An 18,124-nucleotide genomic window follows, 5' to 3' on the forward strand; every position below is an offset into this window, starting at 1 on the left:
GCTAAGCTGCCATGTACTGTGGACACCTACTTTCATCATAAGGAACCAAAGAATTTATATCCATTGGACTGTATAAGAACAGACAATGGACTATAATTGGACGGATATCCTTTATAGACTAACAGAATAATTACATATCAACCTTATATCTGTATATATCATTTACATTCATCTTCCTATGGCTTAGCTTTGCATCGCATTGGAGGTAGTAACCTCAGGAACAGAAGAGGGACAGCAAAGGCTGGAATCAGTTGGGGGGATTTTGGAGCATTCTTCTGACAATAAAAGAAGGGAGTTGATAGATAAATCTAGTGACTTTAAAAAGGCCTGCTGTCTTCAGATGTCAGGGAAGAGGTCAGTGTGATTTCTCTGTAGCTTCGAGTTGATTATAACAAGTACATAATTCAGAGACATGTTTTCTATCCAAATTATCATCGAATGGACACCAGGATATGGGTATGTGAGTGAGAGATGGTTGAGTTATGTCCAACCTTGTCCAAATAATTGTGAAATATTCTGAAATACTGTGAAATCTTGAATGGTCAAAACACCAGATGTTGGACATATTTGCCAAATCTTGATTTCCACAGACCATCTGTTAGCCGGGGAAGATTATTTTTCTGCCAAAAATGTATTTAGTCACATACCATGATTTTGTCATACTTGTAAGACAACCTTTTTCTAGGTACCACCTTCTTTTACCCATCTATAAGAGATGATGAAGGGGCAGTTCAATAGCTCTGAGTGGATAACCCTTTGTCAGATGCAGAACAGTTGTGTCATCTGTTTCTTCTAAAGGGTGTGGTCATAGATAACTTATTTTAACTTTACCTGATCTGAAGAATTTCTTTAACAGGTTAATAGGCTGAACTGGAGGGGCATGAATTTATTGGCCTAATATACCACGTTACTATCACCCTCTAGTGGCTCCAACTCGTCAGTACAATGGCTGTCCGGCCACAAGATGTAGTTAAAAGATTTCCTTATTATTATGACACGAACCAAGGCGTGTAACAGATTCTGCTACATAAATAATGATTGTGCCGCTAACATGGTACAGATTCCCACTCCCGAAAGAACTGGCACTGGAAGAACCTGTAATGTAATGAATTAGGAACATCTTGCTCTCAAAAGGTCCTCTAGTCCAGCATCTGAAAAGTCTGGAATCTACATAAACATTAGTTTGTCATACAGTTATCTAATGTGTATCACCAATCTATCTTAAGATCTGGAATAGATTCTGTTCCTGGAGTGGTGATGATCCACTGAACCAATCCAGGTCTGTTATGTGGAAGGAAGATCTTGGAATTTCTTAATATACACTTTATTTGGATCTTAAAGAACATTTTTGATATTCATTTGGACAAGCATAGATGGAAAAAAGATATATAAGGGCAACTCCCAACTGAAGACCATATTTCAGACCCTTAATTTTACAGTGTGATCTGTGAACCTTCTACTAAAGTCCTTAACATGAAAACCTTTTTAAGTGTCAAACATTTTTCTATCAAAAGGGAAGGTGTCATGTATCTTATTAGAATTAATTAGATATCAGTCTGAAAGAAAAAAAAGTTTATTTTTTTTATAGAAAAAAAACAGCTTTTTACTTTTCAGTTATGAACCCTCAACTGGGGTGGTCACACTGAAGAATTACAAGTTGTCAGTATGGTTTGTGAAGAAAATGAAACAGAGGATGTACTTTATGACAGCTGTAATGAATGGAAGTCAATTGACAGAGAAATGGCGTAGTCCTGTCAATTAAAATGTCTTTTTCCCAGTGTGACTTCTCTAATGTTTAACAAGATTTGATTTATCTTTAAAACATTTCCCACATTGTCAACATGAATACAGCTTAGCTTCTGTGTGACTTCTCTTATGCATAACAAGATACGATTTACTTGTAAAACATTTTCCACATTCTTGGCATGAATATGGCTTCTCCCCTTTGTGAATTCTCTCATGTTTAACTACACTTGATTTATCTACGAAGCATTTTTCACATTCAGAACATGAATACGGCTTCTCTCCCGTATGAATTCTCTCATGTTTAACTAGACTTGATTTATCTGTAAAGCATTTTCCACATTCTGAACATGAATACGGCTTCTCTCCTGTGTGAATTCTCTCATGCTTAACCAGATTTGATTTATCTTTAAAACATTTTTTACATAGTGAACATGAATAGGGCTTCTCTCCTGTATGACCTCTCTTATGTATAAGAAGATGTGATTTAATTGTAAAACATTTCTCACATTCTGAACATGAATACGGCTTCTCCCCTGTGTGACTTCTTTTATGTATAACAAGATGTGATTTAAAGGAGATGTCCCGCGCCGAAACGGGTTTTTTTTTTTTTCAACCCCCCCCCCGTTCGGCGCGAGACAACCCCGATGCAGGGAGGTAAAGAAAGCTCACCGGAGCGCTTACCTGAATCCCCGCGCTCCGGTGACTTCTCTACTCACCGCTGAAGATGGCCTCTTCCTCCGTGGACCGCAGCTCTTCTGTGCGGTCCATTGCCGATTCCAGCCTCCTGATTGGCTGGAATCGGCACGTGACGGGGCGGAGCTACACGGAGCTACACGGAGCCCCATAGAAGACTGCAGAAGACCCGGACTGCGCAAGCGCGGCTAATTTGGCCATCGGAGGGCGAAAATTAGTCGGCACCATGGAGACGAGGACGCCAGCAACGGAACAGGTAAGTATAAAACTTTTTATAACTTCTGCATGGCTCATAATTAATGCACAATGTACATTACAAAGTGCATTATTATGGCCATGCAGAAGTGTACAGACCCACTTGCTGCCTCGGGACAACCCCTTTAACTGTAAAACATTTTCCACATTCTGAACATGAATATGGTTTCCCCCCAGTGTGATTTCGCTCATGTTTACCAAGACTTGTTTTATCTGTAAAGCATTTTCCACATTCTGAACATGAATATGGCCTCTCTCCTGTGTGAATTCTCTGATGTACAACAAGACTTGGTCGATCTATAAAACATTTCCCACATTCTGAACATGAATACGGCTTCTCTCCTGTGTGACGTTTCTTATGTTTAACAAGATGTGATTTATCTATAAAACATTTTCCACATTCTAAACATGAATATGGCTTCTCTCCTGTGTGAATTCTTTGATGTATAACAAGACTTGACTTATTTGTAAAACATTTACCACATTCTGAACATGAATATGGCTTATTTCCTGTGTGAATTCTCTCATGTCTAACAAGGCTTGATTTATTTGTAAAACATCTCCCACATTCTGAACAAGAATACGGCTTCTCTCCTGTGTGAATTCTTTTATGTTCATTTAGTTTGGCTTTAGTAAAAAAATATTTCCCACATTCTGAACATGAATACGGTTTCTTTCCTGTGTGAATTCGTCTGTGTGTATAAAGACTTGAGCTTTTTGTAAACTGTTTTCCACATTCACCACAATGAAACCTTTTACCCCCATTCTGCTCCACACTTGTAGTAATCTGTAACTCCTTTGGAGAAGGTTCCTCATAGTTGGGAACATTATATGATGGAACTGTACCGTGAAGTCCTGGATGTACATTAAGGGTAATGAGGTTTCCTCCAGAAGAGAGTTGTACAAGGTCTTCAACTTCGACTTTATAATTTAGCGAGAACATGAAGTTTGCCTCAGAGGTCTCACTGGGATTTTCTGTTCAGATAAAAAAGGGAGTTTGTGATTTTATTTTTTTAAACCATAACAACATTTATAACATTGCTATTAGGCTGTCAACACTTGTAATTCTTGGTGCAGTTTTTGTTAGCTTTGAGACAAAACCAGAAGTGGATGAAGTCCTTCTCTGAGATTTCTCATTCTGTTTGATTTCACTCCTGGCTTTGGCACAGCAAAATAAAAACTGCATGTGTATCTCCAGCCTTCTAACGTTTTACAGTTGTGGTGAACATTATTGGCATCCGTCATTCGTACAAAAAAGCCAATATCTTTTACATATCAAACATAAGTTGATATGTGAAGACTTCAGATATGCTATTAAATGGTCTAATTACACAAATACATTCAACAAATATAAACCGAGTACAGATGGTAACAGGATTAAAGGAACCTTCCCTAGTACTTGCCTCCAAATGTCTTCTGCAGTTCTCTGTGAGCTTCTTGCACCCTTCTGCTGGTAGTCTCTATGACCGAATGTTTGCAGCCTTCCTATTCCCAATTGCAGGTTTTCCACTCTCCATTGAGATCAGGTTTAGTTGGAAATTATATTAAATGGATTCAGTTACTATACACTAAACCAAGGGCCCGAGGAGAAGGATGCCCATTATCACCATTACTGTTTGCATTAATGATTGAGGCACTGGCTCCATTGATAAGAGAAAGCAAGGACATCAACTTTAATGATATTGAAGACTCTCTGAAAAATGTACTTGGGCTAGTGGATGAGTTTGGCCAGTACTCTAGTATTAGGACAAATTGCGAAAAGCCATATTTATTACCTTTTGGAGATGAAAAAGATTTAGGATAGGAGACTCCAGGTCTACATTGGACCCCCAAGGAACTCTTCTTATTGCCCCTAGTGGACTCAGGACTGCAGGCTCGGGAATCTCCCTACCTCATGAGCACTCCTTCTGCCTGATGATACATGATTTATCATCATCTTATGGTCCTTGAGTCAAGTCCTTGAGCAGTTGAGAGTTGTAGTCCTCTGTCTGCATTCTTAGCCCTAACATTTCTTTTCACTTCAAGTATTTCTTGAGTTATCTTGCAAAAGGACAGTGTAATCAAGCACCAAGACAACAGAGACGCAAAGGTAACTATGGTGGCCGCAAATGTGCAATGGACTTTGGATTTACCTCTAGAGGCTCCAATTACACGGATGACTCTTGAAGATATGGAACAGAAGGCGGTCAGGGTACCTCCGGTTTTTTAGATCGCCCTCCAGTAAAAATGCGAGGTATCATACAAGCTCGCAGCGACCATGGCGGGGGCGGCGCAAACACAACCGATCGAGGAAGAAATGCGGTTATGACGAGAGCACTGTCCAAATGTGCTCCACAGCAGCCAACTCATTAGTGGTAAATATATCTTTGAAGGAACTGACTAGTGTTGAACTGTCAGCATTATCAAGAGGTCTGTCATTCTGTCCCCTCCCATCTACGGATTGGTTCCAACTAGACCTAGATTGTGAAACTTTTCCAAGAAAACCACGATTGAAGATGTTCTTTGCAGGTCAACCTGATAATGGGGATGCTATTGGCACGCAGTCCAACACCCGTGAGTGTTTTACCTTGAGGGAGGTTGGACTGCGTACCAAGGGTACATTCCAGGAATGCTGAATTCGCTCCCTTGGAGTCAGGTCCTGAGAGTCCGAAGGATCGTGGATGACGAAAATGTCGATGTTCGCTTGGAACAAATGTGCAATAAATTTATGCAAGAGGCTATCCACCTTCTCTCCTATCCACAACATCGAAGAAAGCTAGAGAACTAACACAAGATGAACCATCGACCTCTAGGAAGACCAAATCTGAAACACAAAGAATACCATTTGTATCCACATATGGACCAAATAGCGGTCGGATTTCTAATATCATAAGACAATACTGGCCGAAAATAATGAAAAATTGTCCACAAATAAAAGAATACCAGCATATGCCAATGATGGCATATAGGCGGGGCCCCAATTTGCCGGATCGCCTCATACACTCATATACCCGCAGCATCAAGGCTGGCGGACAGAGGGTTTTTGCCTCGACTACAAATGGCAACTTTCCATGCCTAAATTGTGCATGCTGGGGGGGCGTGGCGAGCCAGCAGCGGGAAAAGTCGCAGCCACCAGAGCTCCTGACCACGCGCCAGAAAAAGCGGACTTTGACCCGTTATAAGGGCTCCCCCGGGGCCGAGAACAGCACCGCGGGCTCCACCACACCAGGAGCTTTGTGGCAAGACCTTCCGCGGGGCTCTAGCCGACAGTAAAAAATCGCGGCCTACAAGAACCGGCACATCCCCGGGCTAAATTTGTGGTCGCGACCGGCCGGAAGTCAAGGCCGGCCGCAAGAAACAACAGCAAGCTCCTTCCAGGGAACACCGGAGGCAGCAGCGTGAACCCGTGGACTGATCGGGCAGACCAGACCAGCGCACAGCGATACCCGAAGGGGACCACATCCAGAACTGCAAGCAGAGGAGAGAAGCACAAGGTAACCCCTTCTAAGTGAGGTGCGGAGGCCCCGATATTCCGGAGATCGCGCTTCTGCTGCAGCCCCCACTGATCACACCACCGCTGCCAGCCCACATCCCCAGCAGCATACATTCATCAGGGGCGACCCCCCACAGAGCCTAAACAGCTGCTCTCCCCCCTCCCCACAGCCGTTACACAGCACAACCGAAGAGACTTACCGGGGACACTGCTTCCCGTCGGGCCGAATCCCCAGGCACATTACAGCAAGCAGACACAGCAGGGGACCGGTGCTCGGCCCCTGCCTGGGTGTGGAGCAGCAGACATCTCGCTCTCCCCAAGATAGGGAAAAAAGAAAAAAAAAAAAAGATCCGTGTGCCATCGTGTTGCAGGCCAGCTCAGACAAGATTAAAAGTATAATAGCACCACCTAGTGGACAAAACAGATAACTGCTGTTCCTGAGCATCTATTCATTCCTTCTGAAAAGGGAACCAACACAATAAAAAGGCAAATTAAGCAAAAGGAGTACAACATTGCCCAAGCCCCACACGTGCGCCCACCAAGCGACAAAGGCCCAAGAAAATCGCAGGGAGAAGCAGCAATACTTAAGGGTCTTAGCGCCCTAATTTTTTGGGAGATTAGAGTTCTATTCTCCACTTTTCTCAACCGGTGCAGCGAACTAACCTACGGTGCATTTAAATAAGCTCCCAATCTATACTTATCAGGGTATTAATGCAGTAAGGGATGGATTGGAGAATGCACCCCTAGTCCCTGCTCCTGCTGGAACCTCGCATCCTGATATGCAATACTAACTTACTCAAACCACTCTAGCACCCTTTGGCGTTTTTTATAAATTCTTACACAACAATGGTGAAAACCAAAGGCAAGACCTCGCAATATCAACAGACCCCTTCTAGAACAACTCTACCAAGAATGTTCGCCTCACAATCTCAAACCGAAACTCTCTCCCCAACAACCTCCCAAGCCTCAATAGCAATAGAGTTATCCCCACCAAGAATACAGGAGGATCTCAACATGGAAGCCAGATGCGCTCACTGTAACCAAACCTCCCTTCTAGAGCAGATGACAAAGGTCTTTAAAAACGAACTTTCAGCCGCAGTCAAAGATTTTACCGAACAAGTCCGAGATCTGGGTCAGAGGACAGACGAATTGGAAAAAAAAACAGACGACATAGTGGAAACTATGGAAGCAGATCGCCAATATGTGTCTGACCTTGAAGCTAAAGTTGATCTATTAGAATCCAAGTACGAGGACTTAGAGAATAGATCTCGTCGTTCCAACATACGAATTAGAGGCCTGCCTGAAACCATTACAGCTCTAAAGGAAACAGCAATCAACTTATTCTCAGCTATTCTTCCGCAAGTTGACCAGTCATCCTTTAGAATAGATAGGATTCACAGAGCTTTGGCCCGACCACCCAGCCCAGACCTCCCAAGAGACGTAGTTCTTAAACTACATTACTATGAGGTCAGGGACCAACTGCTACTGGCGGCAAGAAATCTGACCTCATTTCCTGGACTACCCACATCAGTCCAACTATTCGCGGACGTGGCCCCAACAACTCTGGCTAAGCGAAGAACCTTTAGACCAATTACACAGGCTCTGAGCTCAGCCAATATAAAGTACAAATGGGGGTTCCCATTCGCTCTCCATTTCCAACACCTCGGGAGGAACTATACAGCTAAATCTATGGAAGAGGCACTGGGGGCCCTAGAGAGGGCTCAAATACCGGTGGACAGATCAGAGGAAATCGGCCCCTCCCGTCCTCGCCCAGGAAGGACCTGGAGCAGGCCACGCCCTCTGAGAGGACTGCCAAGACCTACACCCCAAGATCGTGACACGGGACTGCCCAATCCCTCATGAAGAGAGAGGGGAAAGAAAAGAAAGAGAAGGAAATGATAGGAAATGCAGTCTATGTTGATGCTTTAGTTTTTTGCTATTCAGGCAATAATCCTATCCTCACCTAATTAACGGAGTTTTTTGTACGGAGGTGGGGGAGGGAGGGCTATGGAAGACAGAGAAGATTTCATTGCCTGGCTGGCAATAGGTTTATGAGGCCAGACTGACAATGAAAGTTAAGATAACAACAAAGGCCCAAACAGGAGGTCTGTTTACTACTATGTTGTGGGTTATAAAGTTAAGAAAGCAACAAGATTAGAGATGCGAGTCCAGGAAGGATGGATAATTTCCCTGATCACTCAAAGATAAGCGACTCTCCCTTAAGGAGGGCCGTCTTCAATCTTGAAGAATCTGGTCCTAGGACCTGTAACGACTTAAAAGTTGTTCTTTTCGTGATGCCTCCTCAAGGGGAGACATCAAAGATTTGCATGTTTGTTTGTTTTGTTCTTGTTTTTGGAAATCTAGGTCTTCCATTCTATAAAGAAAACCGTAGAAAAACTAACCGCACCAAATTAAGGATTAGGGGGAAAAGAGAAGTAGAGCAACCACCCAAGACTACAAATGGTATGTATAGTCTCCCATAATGTACGGGGATTCAACTCCCCTAACAAAAGAAGGATGGCTTTTCTGTCATACTTGAAACACAAACCCGATGTGATCTGTATACAGGAAACCCACTTCTCCCATACCTCGGTCCCTAAATACTTCCACCAACACTATTCCAGACATTTCACAGCAACGGCACCAAAAAAACACAGAGGAGTTCTCACCCTACTACACAATTCTTTTCCGTTCCAAATGGATGAGACAGATATAGACCAGGAAGGAAGATTTTGTATCTTGGTAGGAAAAATACACACACAACAGACGGTCATAGTTAATGTCTATGCGCCCTCAGAAAATCCAATCCCAACCCTACAGGTGGTCTCTCGGAAGCTTCTCAAATATACGCAACATAAAATCATATGGGCAGGCGACTTCAATTTCCCTTTCTCGGCAACCCTAGACAGATCAAACAACAACCCAGACAGATTCTCGATCCAACAAAGGAAGGATTGGGGAAACAAACTAGCACTACTGATGCTAGCGGACAGCTGGAGAGAAATACACGGCAACAGGAGAGGATACACCTTCTTCTCCTCAGCCAATCAGACATATTCGAGACTGGATTACATCCTAATGTCCACATCCCTCTTACCCACACTGGTAACATCAAGGCACTATCCATGCTCATGGTCAGATCATGACTTGGTATTAGCAGTGACACACAGCGACGAGACCCCCAAACCCATCTATAAATGGAGACTAAACGAAGCCCTTATCCGAGATCCTAATATCTCAAACCAAATCCAAAAACAAATTACAGATTTCTTCAGTCTGAATTCTACCCAAGAATCACACCCCCACTGGATATGGCTCGCTCATAAGGCAAGCATTAGAGGACAATTAATCCGATTAGCATCGCAGAGAAAAAAAGAAAAATCACAATCTTACTTAGCTCTAGAAAGGCGATTGTTCCTGCTTGAAACCTATAATCAAAGGAACCCCACAAGGGCCACGATTAAAGAAATTAGAGACATTAAGATTAAACTAAACATCCTACTGTCAGACAAAGTTGAGCGAGCACTCCAGTGGACAGGTTATAAATATTACAAATACGCTAACAAACCAGACAGACTACTGGCCACAAAATTGAGAGAGAAACAGAGGACGAATTCAATATTCAAACTATACACCCCTCACAACACGACCACATCCAATCCAGACAAGATATACAAAGCATTTGCTACATATTACGCATCCCTGTATAAGGAACATAAAGGGAACATCGAGGCTGCAGGACCCTCCTTTATAGAATCCCTCCCACTTCCTACCTTAACCCAAAATCAGCGAGACCACCTAAACGGAGATATCACGATAGAAGAGATAAGGGAAGCCATAGACAACCTAAAGTTAGGGAAGGCCCCTGGCCCCGATGGCTACACGGCAATCTATTATAAAAAATACAAAGAATCCCTAATAGGACCACTACAAAGCCTTTTTCAATCACTGCAGAAGGGTGATACCCCTCCCCAAGAATTTTTAAATTCTAATCTAACAGTTATACCCAAGGCCAAAAAAGATCCTCTCTCCCCCAAAAGCTATAGGCCTATCTCGTTGTTGAACATTGATTATAAAATCTTCACATCGATCCTGGCTGCCCGACTGAACCAATTTCTCCCAAATCTCATACATAAAGACCAGGTCGGTTTCATCCCATCAAGACAAGCCCCAGACAACATTAGAAAGGTACTAAATATAATTGACCATTCAAAAGACACAAAAATCCCCGTCACCTTATTAGCCCTAGACATAGAAAAGGCTTTTGATTCATTGGCCTGGGACTATCTATTCTTTATCCTGCAGCGTATGGGCTTCGAGGGAGCCTTCGTGCGCTCGATGGCAGCATTGTACTCCACTCCCTCCACCTTATTAAAGCTACCTACAAGCAAAGAAACCCCTATCCCAATCAGGAGAGGTACACGGCAAGGCTGTCCCCTCTCACCTGCTTTATTTGCACTGGCGGTCGAACCCCTCGCAATAGCCATTAGGCAAAACCCCAATATAAGAGGAGTGACAGTGGAGGGGGTGGAGTACAAATTAAGCCTATTCGCGGACGACCTTTTACTTACAATGACCCAGCCATTAATTTCCCTCCCCAATTTAATGGGATTATTGGACAAGTGGGCGGTGCTCTCGGGACTAAAAATCAATCCAGATAAATGCGACATCATATATTTAAACTCCCCGTCCTCACTAACAAAATTAATAGATTTAAATTTTGGCTTCCAACACCAACACCACTATATTCCCTACCTGGGTATCAACTTAACCACATCCTTAACCACCTTATACAAATGGAACTATCCACCCCTAATACAAAAACTTATGGCAGACCTGACCAAATGGGATGATCCCCTACTATCTTGGGTGGGAAGAATCAGCGCAATTAAAATGAACCTACTACCCCGCATACTATATTTATTCAGGACACTACCTATCCCAATCCCCCGCCCGACGATAGCAAATCTACAGAGACGTGGCTTTCAATTCATCTGGGCCTCAAAAAAACCAAGAATCAAAAACACCCTTATGTATAAGCATAAAAACAGGGGAGGTCTCTCTGTCCCCAACCTTTGGAAGTACTATGTGGCGGCACAAACAGCCCAAGGGCTAACAACACTGGGGGGAGAAAAAGCTCCATTATGGGTAAGGCTAGAATCATCCAGAATATCCCCACAAACTTTTCCTAATCTAATATGGTCTAACAATACCCTAAACTCAAACCTACATGCCAAAAGTCCCCTCACTTTCCACACCATGAGAATCTGGAGAAGTACCCGATTTAAATATAAACTCTCCAATAAACCCTCTAGGATGATGCCTATTATACCGAACATAAGATTTCCACCAAGTATGGACTTAATCCATTTTCAGTGGTGGAAGACAAATGAACTGACAAATCTTAACCACTTTTTAATGGGCTCCCAGATAATAACACTAAGCCAACTCCAAGCTAACTACAATCTCCCAACAGCAGAAAACTTCCGAGCCAACCAAATATTCCACTTCCTACATTCACTGGACTTACCTAGGGTGATCCCTGAAATGACAACACTTGAAAGATTATGTAAAAACAACCCCTTGAGGAAAGGAACTTTATCTTTACTATACAAAATGTTAAACGAGCCTGATACAGAAAGCAAACTTCAGTATATGCGAAAGTGGGAAACGGAACTACAAATCCACATGTCAGTGGAAAGATGGCAACATTGTTGTGAAACTATCATTAGAGGTAGCCACCAAGTCTCCTTAATGGAAACGTCCATTAAAATCTTACACCGCACCCACCTAGTCCCAGTAAGAATAAATAAATTTTTTCCCTTGACTTCACCACTCTGCTTTAGGGGATGTACAGAAGTAGGATCCCAAGCCCACATATGGTGGAGTTGCCCGGTGGTAGCCAGACTATGGTCTCAGATACACAGACTATTGCAAAGACTAATTATTGGTCCACTCCCAAAATCTCCAACAATATTCCTACTAGGAGATCGTCCGCCAGGAATAAAATACCAAGCACATAAATTGATCCAGCACATATGCATGGCAACTAGAATACATATAGCAGCGAGGTGGAAACAGCCAACCCTCTCATATAATGAAGTCCAAAACCGGATCTCCCAGATAGCCCTATATGAGAGAATACATGCTATACAAACTGACACTCTAACGAAATACAGTGAATTATGGAGACCTTGGATTGAAATGATGGACATCCCAGGCCTCAGACATAACTTGCTCTCAACCTAAATCCCCCCCGATAACCACACAAATCCTAAAAGAGCTAAGCAAAAGAATTACCCAAAGTCGGTAGCGAATGGAAAAAAAAGTGTGAAGACCTACTTTTCCATGTTCTTTCATGTTTTTATGTTTCCTTTATAATTTTGTAATTGCTGAAGCCTGAATATCTAGAATTCACCGAAAAGGCCAGAAACAGGCGATACAATAGAATTCAGCTCGTTAAAAGAAAGGTTATGTAAGAAATGTACAAAAATGTCTGAAAATAAACCTTTGTCATTCCTTCTATTAATCTCACCGATTAAAGTTTTTCCATCCATTAACAGGACAATCATTTAAAATTAAGGCTAGGTACACATGCAAATCACGCTATGTGGTATACCTGATTTCATGTCCTTGTGGTCTCCTCTATGTGGTGGAGACCACAACGGCGATTCGATCGCGAATCACCAAACATAAATGCACGATTCGAACAAAGAATACTGATCTTCCTTTTCCAAACATTTTTTGGAAAAGGGACACAATGTATGTCAACTTAAATATGAAGTAATCAATCCCATTCCCACCAACAGGGGAGCTGATCGATTACAAGGTGGAGGCAAGGTGGATACATGAACTTGACACATTGGAATTTGGATTTGGTGGATTGCGCGCTCATGGTCCCTTACATTATATATGTAGCATCCCTAAATGGTTCTCCCTCTGAAGAATTCTTCCTACACTTTGTGACTTCTGTCTCGAATAGCTCTGATTTGCATACATGAGAAACTTTCACATATGTATATAATAAAATCTAAATAATTATCCTTCTGCATTGTGAGTGTAATCATGTTCTTTGGGGTATCAGTTAGAGCTCCGGCACACTTGCGTTTTTCTTGCGCTTTTTTTCACACAATTGTCAATGGAACTTTCTAATGTTAAAAAACATTAGAAAGTCCCATTGACAATTACGTGAAAAAAAACGGAGCGATATGCGCAAGAAAAACACAAGTGTGCAGGAGCCCTTAATGACAGGTATGGCTTTCAGGACATTTTTTGGCCATAGGCTTTGAGGGCTATATACTATAATATACGGAGGTGAAAAACGTGTATGATATAGTGATATAGCAATATCTTATATTATCATAGAGCCCATATTGGGCGATTTATAATATAAATCTCCTTTATGTTAAGAGGATGAGTCCCTTTTTCTCTTTCCTACCCCTATTCCCTTCCTCTTCACATCCCCCCTTTTTTTCGACTTGTGTACAGGGACCTGGTGTGTTACAGTCCTGTACATTAGGCAATGGTTGATGCAGTCATTTTTTCATCATAAACAAAATAGTATACCTATTGGGTGTCAACAATGTGATAAAAGCTAATCATTCATGTAAGGGATAAGGGAGTGAGGAGATTGAAAACTTAAGGCCCATTTACATGGAGCGATGATCGCTCAAAAATCTCTGAAAAGCGATCGTTTGAGCGATAATCGTTGCGTCTAAACGCGCAGCCATCGTGCACTTTTCGTGGACTGCTGGCTGATCGTTAAATGCAGTCCAACCTAAAAATCATCCTTCAGCCTTATCAGCAGTTCTCCGCGGGTAGTGCTGATAGCATTGTTTCCCGCTGGAGAACAAAGGATCTGAATGCAGATAAGAGCCTTCCGGCTATTAACTGCTTTCAGCTAAAGGCTTCATTTGCACATTTAATTGCTCTTAAGTAGCTGAGTAGCTACTTAATAGTTTATGCAAAATGATCGCTCAAAGCTGTCACTCACACTGTTGTTTGAGCGATCATCGCTCCATGTAAATGGGCCTTTATACATCAATCGCCTGGGGTATCTCATTAACATATGGTGACCTGCAGATGGTATTGAGGCTGGATCTCTGTGTGCAGTAGTGTGCGCATATTGCTTTACTGAAGCCGGGCGGGCTGCCATGACAGTGTTATACACATTGCAGAAGCACGCTATGTTGAGGAGACAGATGCTTTGTGCATCCATGGTAACAAGGAGAGGACACATCGGGTGACTCCTTCAGAGCTGCCAGGACGCTGAGTGTTATACAGCTATGTGACATGAGGCATCTGAGAGCAATCTACAGCGGAGGGGGTAAGAGGTATTCACAGCTGCTTGAGGCTGGGTTCACACAGGGCGGAATTGCCGCGGTTTTGCCGCGTGGAATTTCGCCACGGCAAATCCACCCGCGGCCGCTAATCTCGGGATTAGCCAGCCATGCGGACGAGATTTCTCAGAAATCTCGTCCACACGGGACGGCCAATCCGCTGCGGTAAGTCCGGCTGGAACATACTGCATATTCTGAAACCGCGGCTGCGGCCGCCACAGCCCCGGTTTCAGAATATGCAGCATGTCCATTCTTTTTTTCATTCCGCTGCGGCCGCACTCTCCTCTATGGGAGCGCCGGCCGCAGCGAAAGAGAGAGCGGCCGGGCCGCTTCAAAGCCGCCGCGGCTTTTTCCGCGGAGGTTCTCCCGGCGGAAATCTCGCGGTTTGGCCGCAGCAAAATTTCCGGCGGGATTCCGTCCCGTGTGAACCCAGGCTTAGGTTTGCTTTTAAAGGTATGTGTCATGTGATTGGTTTAGAGTTATATATAAGGGTGATTTTATGTCCGTTTGTGAGCTTGACAAAGACTACAGCATGTAGTCGGAACGTTGCTGCTGTCTGTGAGGGAATATAGTCACATCCTGACGGACATAATCCTGCTGTCCTAACTATTCTTATCTATTACTGGAACTATTGGGCTGGAACGGGGCGTGCAAAATCCATCATTTCCTGCAAGATTTGATGGTGATTGAAATAGGAGTGCTGCTGTTACCAAATTATTTCTAGGATGATCTTATGGTCCTTAGAGTCAAGTCCTTGAGCGGTTGAGAGTTGTAGTCCTCGGTCTGCATTCTTAGCCCTAACATTTCTTTTCCCTTTAAGTATTTCTTGAGTTATCTTGTAAAATCTACACGTTCACTAGAGATAGGCTTTTCCCTTCTCTATGGGGAGTGCTCTAGAGAAGTATAGACCTCCTTGAAGCTTGAAGTCTCCCTTCTTACTTGCAGCATCCCGGTAGACCTCATCGGGAGGGTGGTTGATATACCTATGGCCTTTGTTGGCTTTGAGTCCTCAATAAGCTAATTACAGTGTGGAGAAATGGAAAACAGGTGAAGAAAACCTGATGGAAGGGAAATAGGCTAAGATGTGGAGCATTTTTTCATCCCATGGGGCATAACATCAGTGGGCAGCACTTTTGGAATACAGGTTTCTCCATCATACAACAGCAATTTCAGCTCCATACCTATTTTTCATCCTATTTCCCTTCCAGCAGGGTTGCTCCACCTATTATTTCCATTTCTCTAGACTGTAATCTACAGACCTACTCTGCCATTGAGGATTGGTGAAATATCTGTGAAATCTAAAGGGTTTCCAACCACAGGATCACAGAAAATGTGCAAGAGCACCCCACCAGCACCTACAAGTGACTTCAAGTACACCCAATATGGATTATTGCAACATCATACCAAGAGGTCTACGCATCCAATTATCCTCCACATTCAGAGACGACAACTTTTTAAATAAAAGAATGGGATAGTATTCTGGACAATTGTAATAGGACAAAGAGGAGATTACGTACAAAAGTCGGACAAAAAGTGGCAGAAGAAAGCAGTCCAAAGTGAGACAAGACCGTAAAATAAGCATTGTTAACCTTTCCAAACATCCTCGAAGCAAGCCCGAAGGCAGTCTTTTCAGTAAAGGTCTATCCTTTTGCCCTAATGATTTCATTTGTATATAGATGTTTAGGATTTCAACAGGAAAGTCACACTAAAAGACATTTTGCAATTGAAGAGAAAATAGATATCATCCACCATGACAGACCAGTAGAAGAAAATACAACAAACCAAGAGCCGCCAAACTCTCCACCTCCATTCCACACAGGATTGAAAGCGAAATCTTCTTTTTATCCCCTCCATTAAGGGGCAGCCGCATTGAGACTTTTTCGACCTAGTCTCAATGGAATTTAAGGAAATCAATAAATTCCACCAGCCTAAGCCCAATTTAAAGAAAGAACATCAGGTGGCATTATCGTCATTGCAGACTGCACAGAATACATGGAAGAAGCAGTGCGGATCCTCCAACATTCTACCTGTTTGGAAGTTAAAATCATAGGGAGTTGATTTTTGCATCATTGAATATAGACAAATAGACAAGTACACCCTGCAATTTACAGCTTCCTAGCTCAATTGTTTTCTTGGTAAGGCTCAATACTTATCAGCACCCCTTCGTATACGGACCTGATCCAAGATGCAGCAATCAAAGGAATTCATAAAAAAAGAGAAATCATTTTTAACAATTAAAGATCTGAGGATGCCTAGATTGTAACACATACCTAAGACTCACGAAGAGTAACCCCTCCCTCCCCTAGTAGACCCATTATATTGGGAATATCCCAATATATATATATAGATGTTCCCCTACAAAGGTATGTCATTCACCTTGACTCCCAAAAAGTGGTAGAAGAAATGAACTGGCAATCATCATACCACTGGGCTATTTTCGATATCACATCCTTATACTCAAATATCCCAAACTAAAAAAAGATCAGAAATGATTGCCTTAGTACTAAGATCAGACCAAAATCTACAGAAAGAACTGAAAAAAAACTTTATATAAGGAAAATCTTAAACAACTTATTTTCTTTTAACAATAGGATTTTTAAGAAAATACGGGGTGCAGCTATGGGCACGAGATTCACGCCCAATTTTGCTAATTTAGATGTAGTGGAATTAAAAAAAAATACATTTTATTTAATCATCCATGGCAAAATATATGTATGCTTCTATAGTACTGAGGAAGAGGTTCCAACACATCGAAACGTGTATACTGCTTTTAACAATAAACGGAGATCTTCTTTGGCCAATATACCTCTCAATCTATTTTTTACGTTAAAAGGTTGCGCCAATAACACCCTCTACAAAATATATGGTTTGTTTCTTCTCCTAACTCATCGTTTAACGGCTTGTCCTGTAATACATTTCTGGTTCCCTTCGTTTTCTGGAGTGTACTTTTCTTCTATTTCACTGCTTAATGTTCTTAGTGGACTTCTGCTCACCTAAAACACGGCGGCATGTTCTGGGATAGGGGAAGCTCCCTCTATAGAAAGCGCATCTAACACCCTAGGACCTACCTCTACTGCGTAGAGAGGCAACATTTGTTAGACGGTTCTGTTATAAATATCTGATCAGCGCGCTCGAGGCAGAAGCACGAGCAGGGGGCAGAAGGGGACACCGGAGCGGCGCAGGAGGCCACCAGGAGTCCAAGGGGGCGCCGGCAGGAGGATTGTCCGGGGGAGTAGAAGCAGAAGTGGAGCAGCAGGTCCCGGAACGACAGGAGGGCAGAGTGAGCGGCCGCCGGGAGAGCAGGTGACGTCACCAGAACTGCGGAGGAGCTGCAACAGGATCCGATAAGTATCTTCTGTGTGTGTGAATCTAAGTGCGTGTCTTCTGTGTATCTAGTGTGTCCTAATTGTGTCTTCTGTGTGCCTGGTGTAAGTGTGTGTGTCTGTGGGTCTAAGTGTTTGTGAGGGGGAAAAAAAAAAAATGTGCGAGCGGTTGCGTGCGAGCATCAGTGTGTGAGCGGTTGCGTGCAAGCATCAGTGTGTGAGCGGTTGTGTAGAGGCGGCAGTGAGTGAGCGGGTGAGCATCAGTGTGTGAGCCGTTGTGTAGAGGCAGCAGCGAG

At 43.0% G+C, this 18,124-nt stretch overlaps 3 protein-coding genes across 5 annotated transcripts in view; all 3 read right to left on the bottom strand.

Moving 5' to 3' along the window:
- LOC136572300 (gastrula zinc finger protein XlCGF17.1-like) overlaps positions 1-18,124 on the bottom strand; it is a 354,860-nt gene that overhangs the window by 101,727 nt on the left and 235,009 nt on the right. The gene's annotated exons all lie outside the window — the stretch shown is intronic.
- LOC136572289 (gastrula zinc finger protein XlCGF17.1-like) lies at positions 1,558-2,726 on the bottom strand. Its single transcript, XM_066572720.1, has 2 exons — positions 2,719-2,726; positions 1,558-2,350 (listed from the first exon to the last, which is right to left on the bottom strand). Exons 1-2 carry the CDS (start codon positions 2,724-2,726, stop codon positions 1,837-1,839), a joined length of 522 nt encoding a protein of 173 aa, XP_066428817.1. The 3' UTR covers positions 1,558-1,836.
- Positions 2,766-18,124, bottom strand: part of LOC136572298 (zinc finger protein 300-like) — a 95,080-nt gene continuing 79,721 nt past the window's right edge. For all 3 annotated transcript variants that reach the window (XM_066572760.1, XM_066572761.1, XM_066572762.1), the window contains one exon: positions 2,766-3,669. In XM_066572760.1, coding sequence (XP_066428857.1) covers positions 2,768-3,669 — 902 coding nt within the window. In that variant the 3' untranslated portion in view covers positions 2,766-2,767. The remainder of the gene's footprint in view (positions 3,670-18,124) is intronic.

This window comes from Eleutherodactylus coqui, chromosome 7, assembly GCF_035609145.1.
Source record: "Eleutherodactylus coqui strain aEleCoq1 chromosome 7, aEleCoq1.hap1, whole genome shotgun sequence".
Lineage (NCBI taxonomy): Eukaryota > Metazoa > Chordata > Amphibia > Anura > Eleutherodactylidae > Eleutherodactylus > Eleutherodactylus coqui.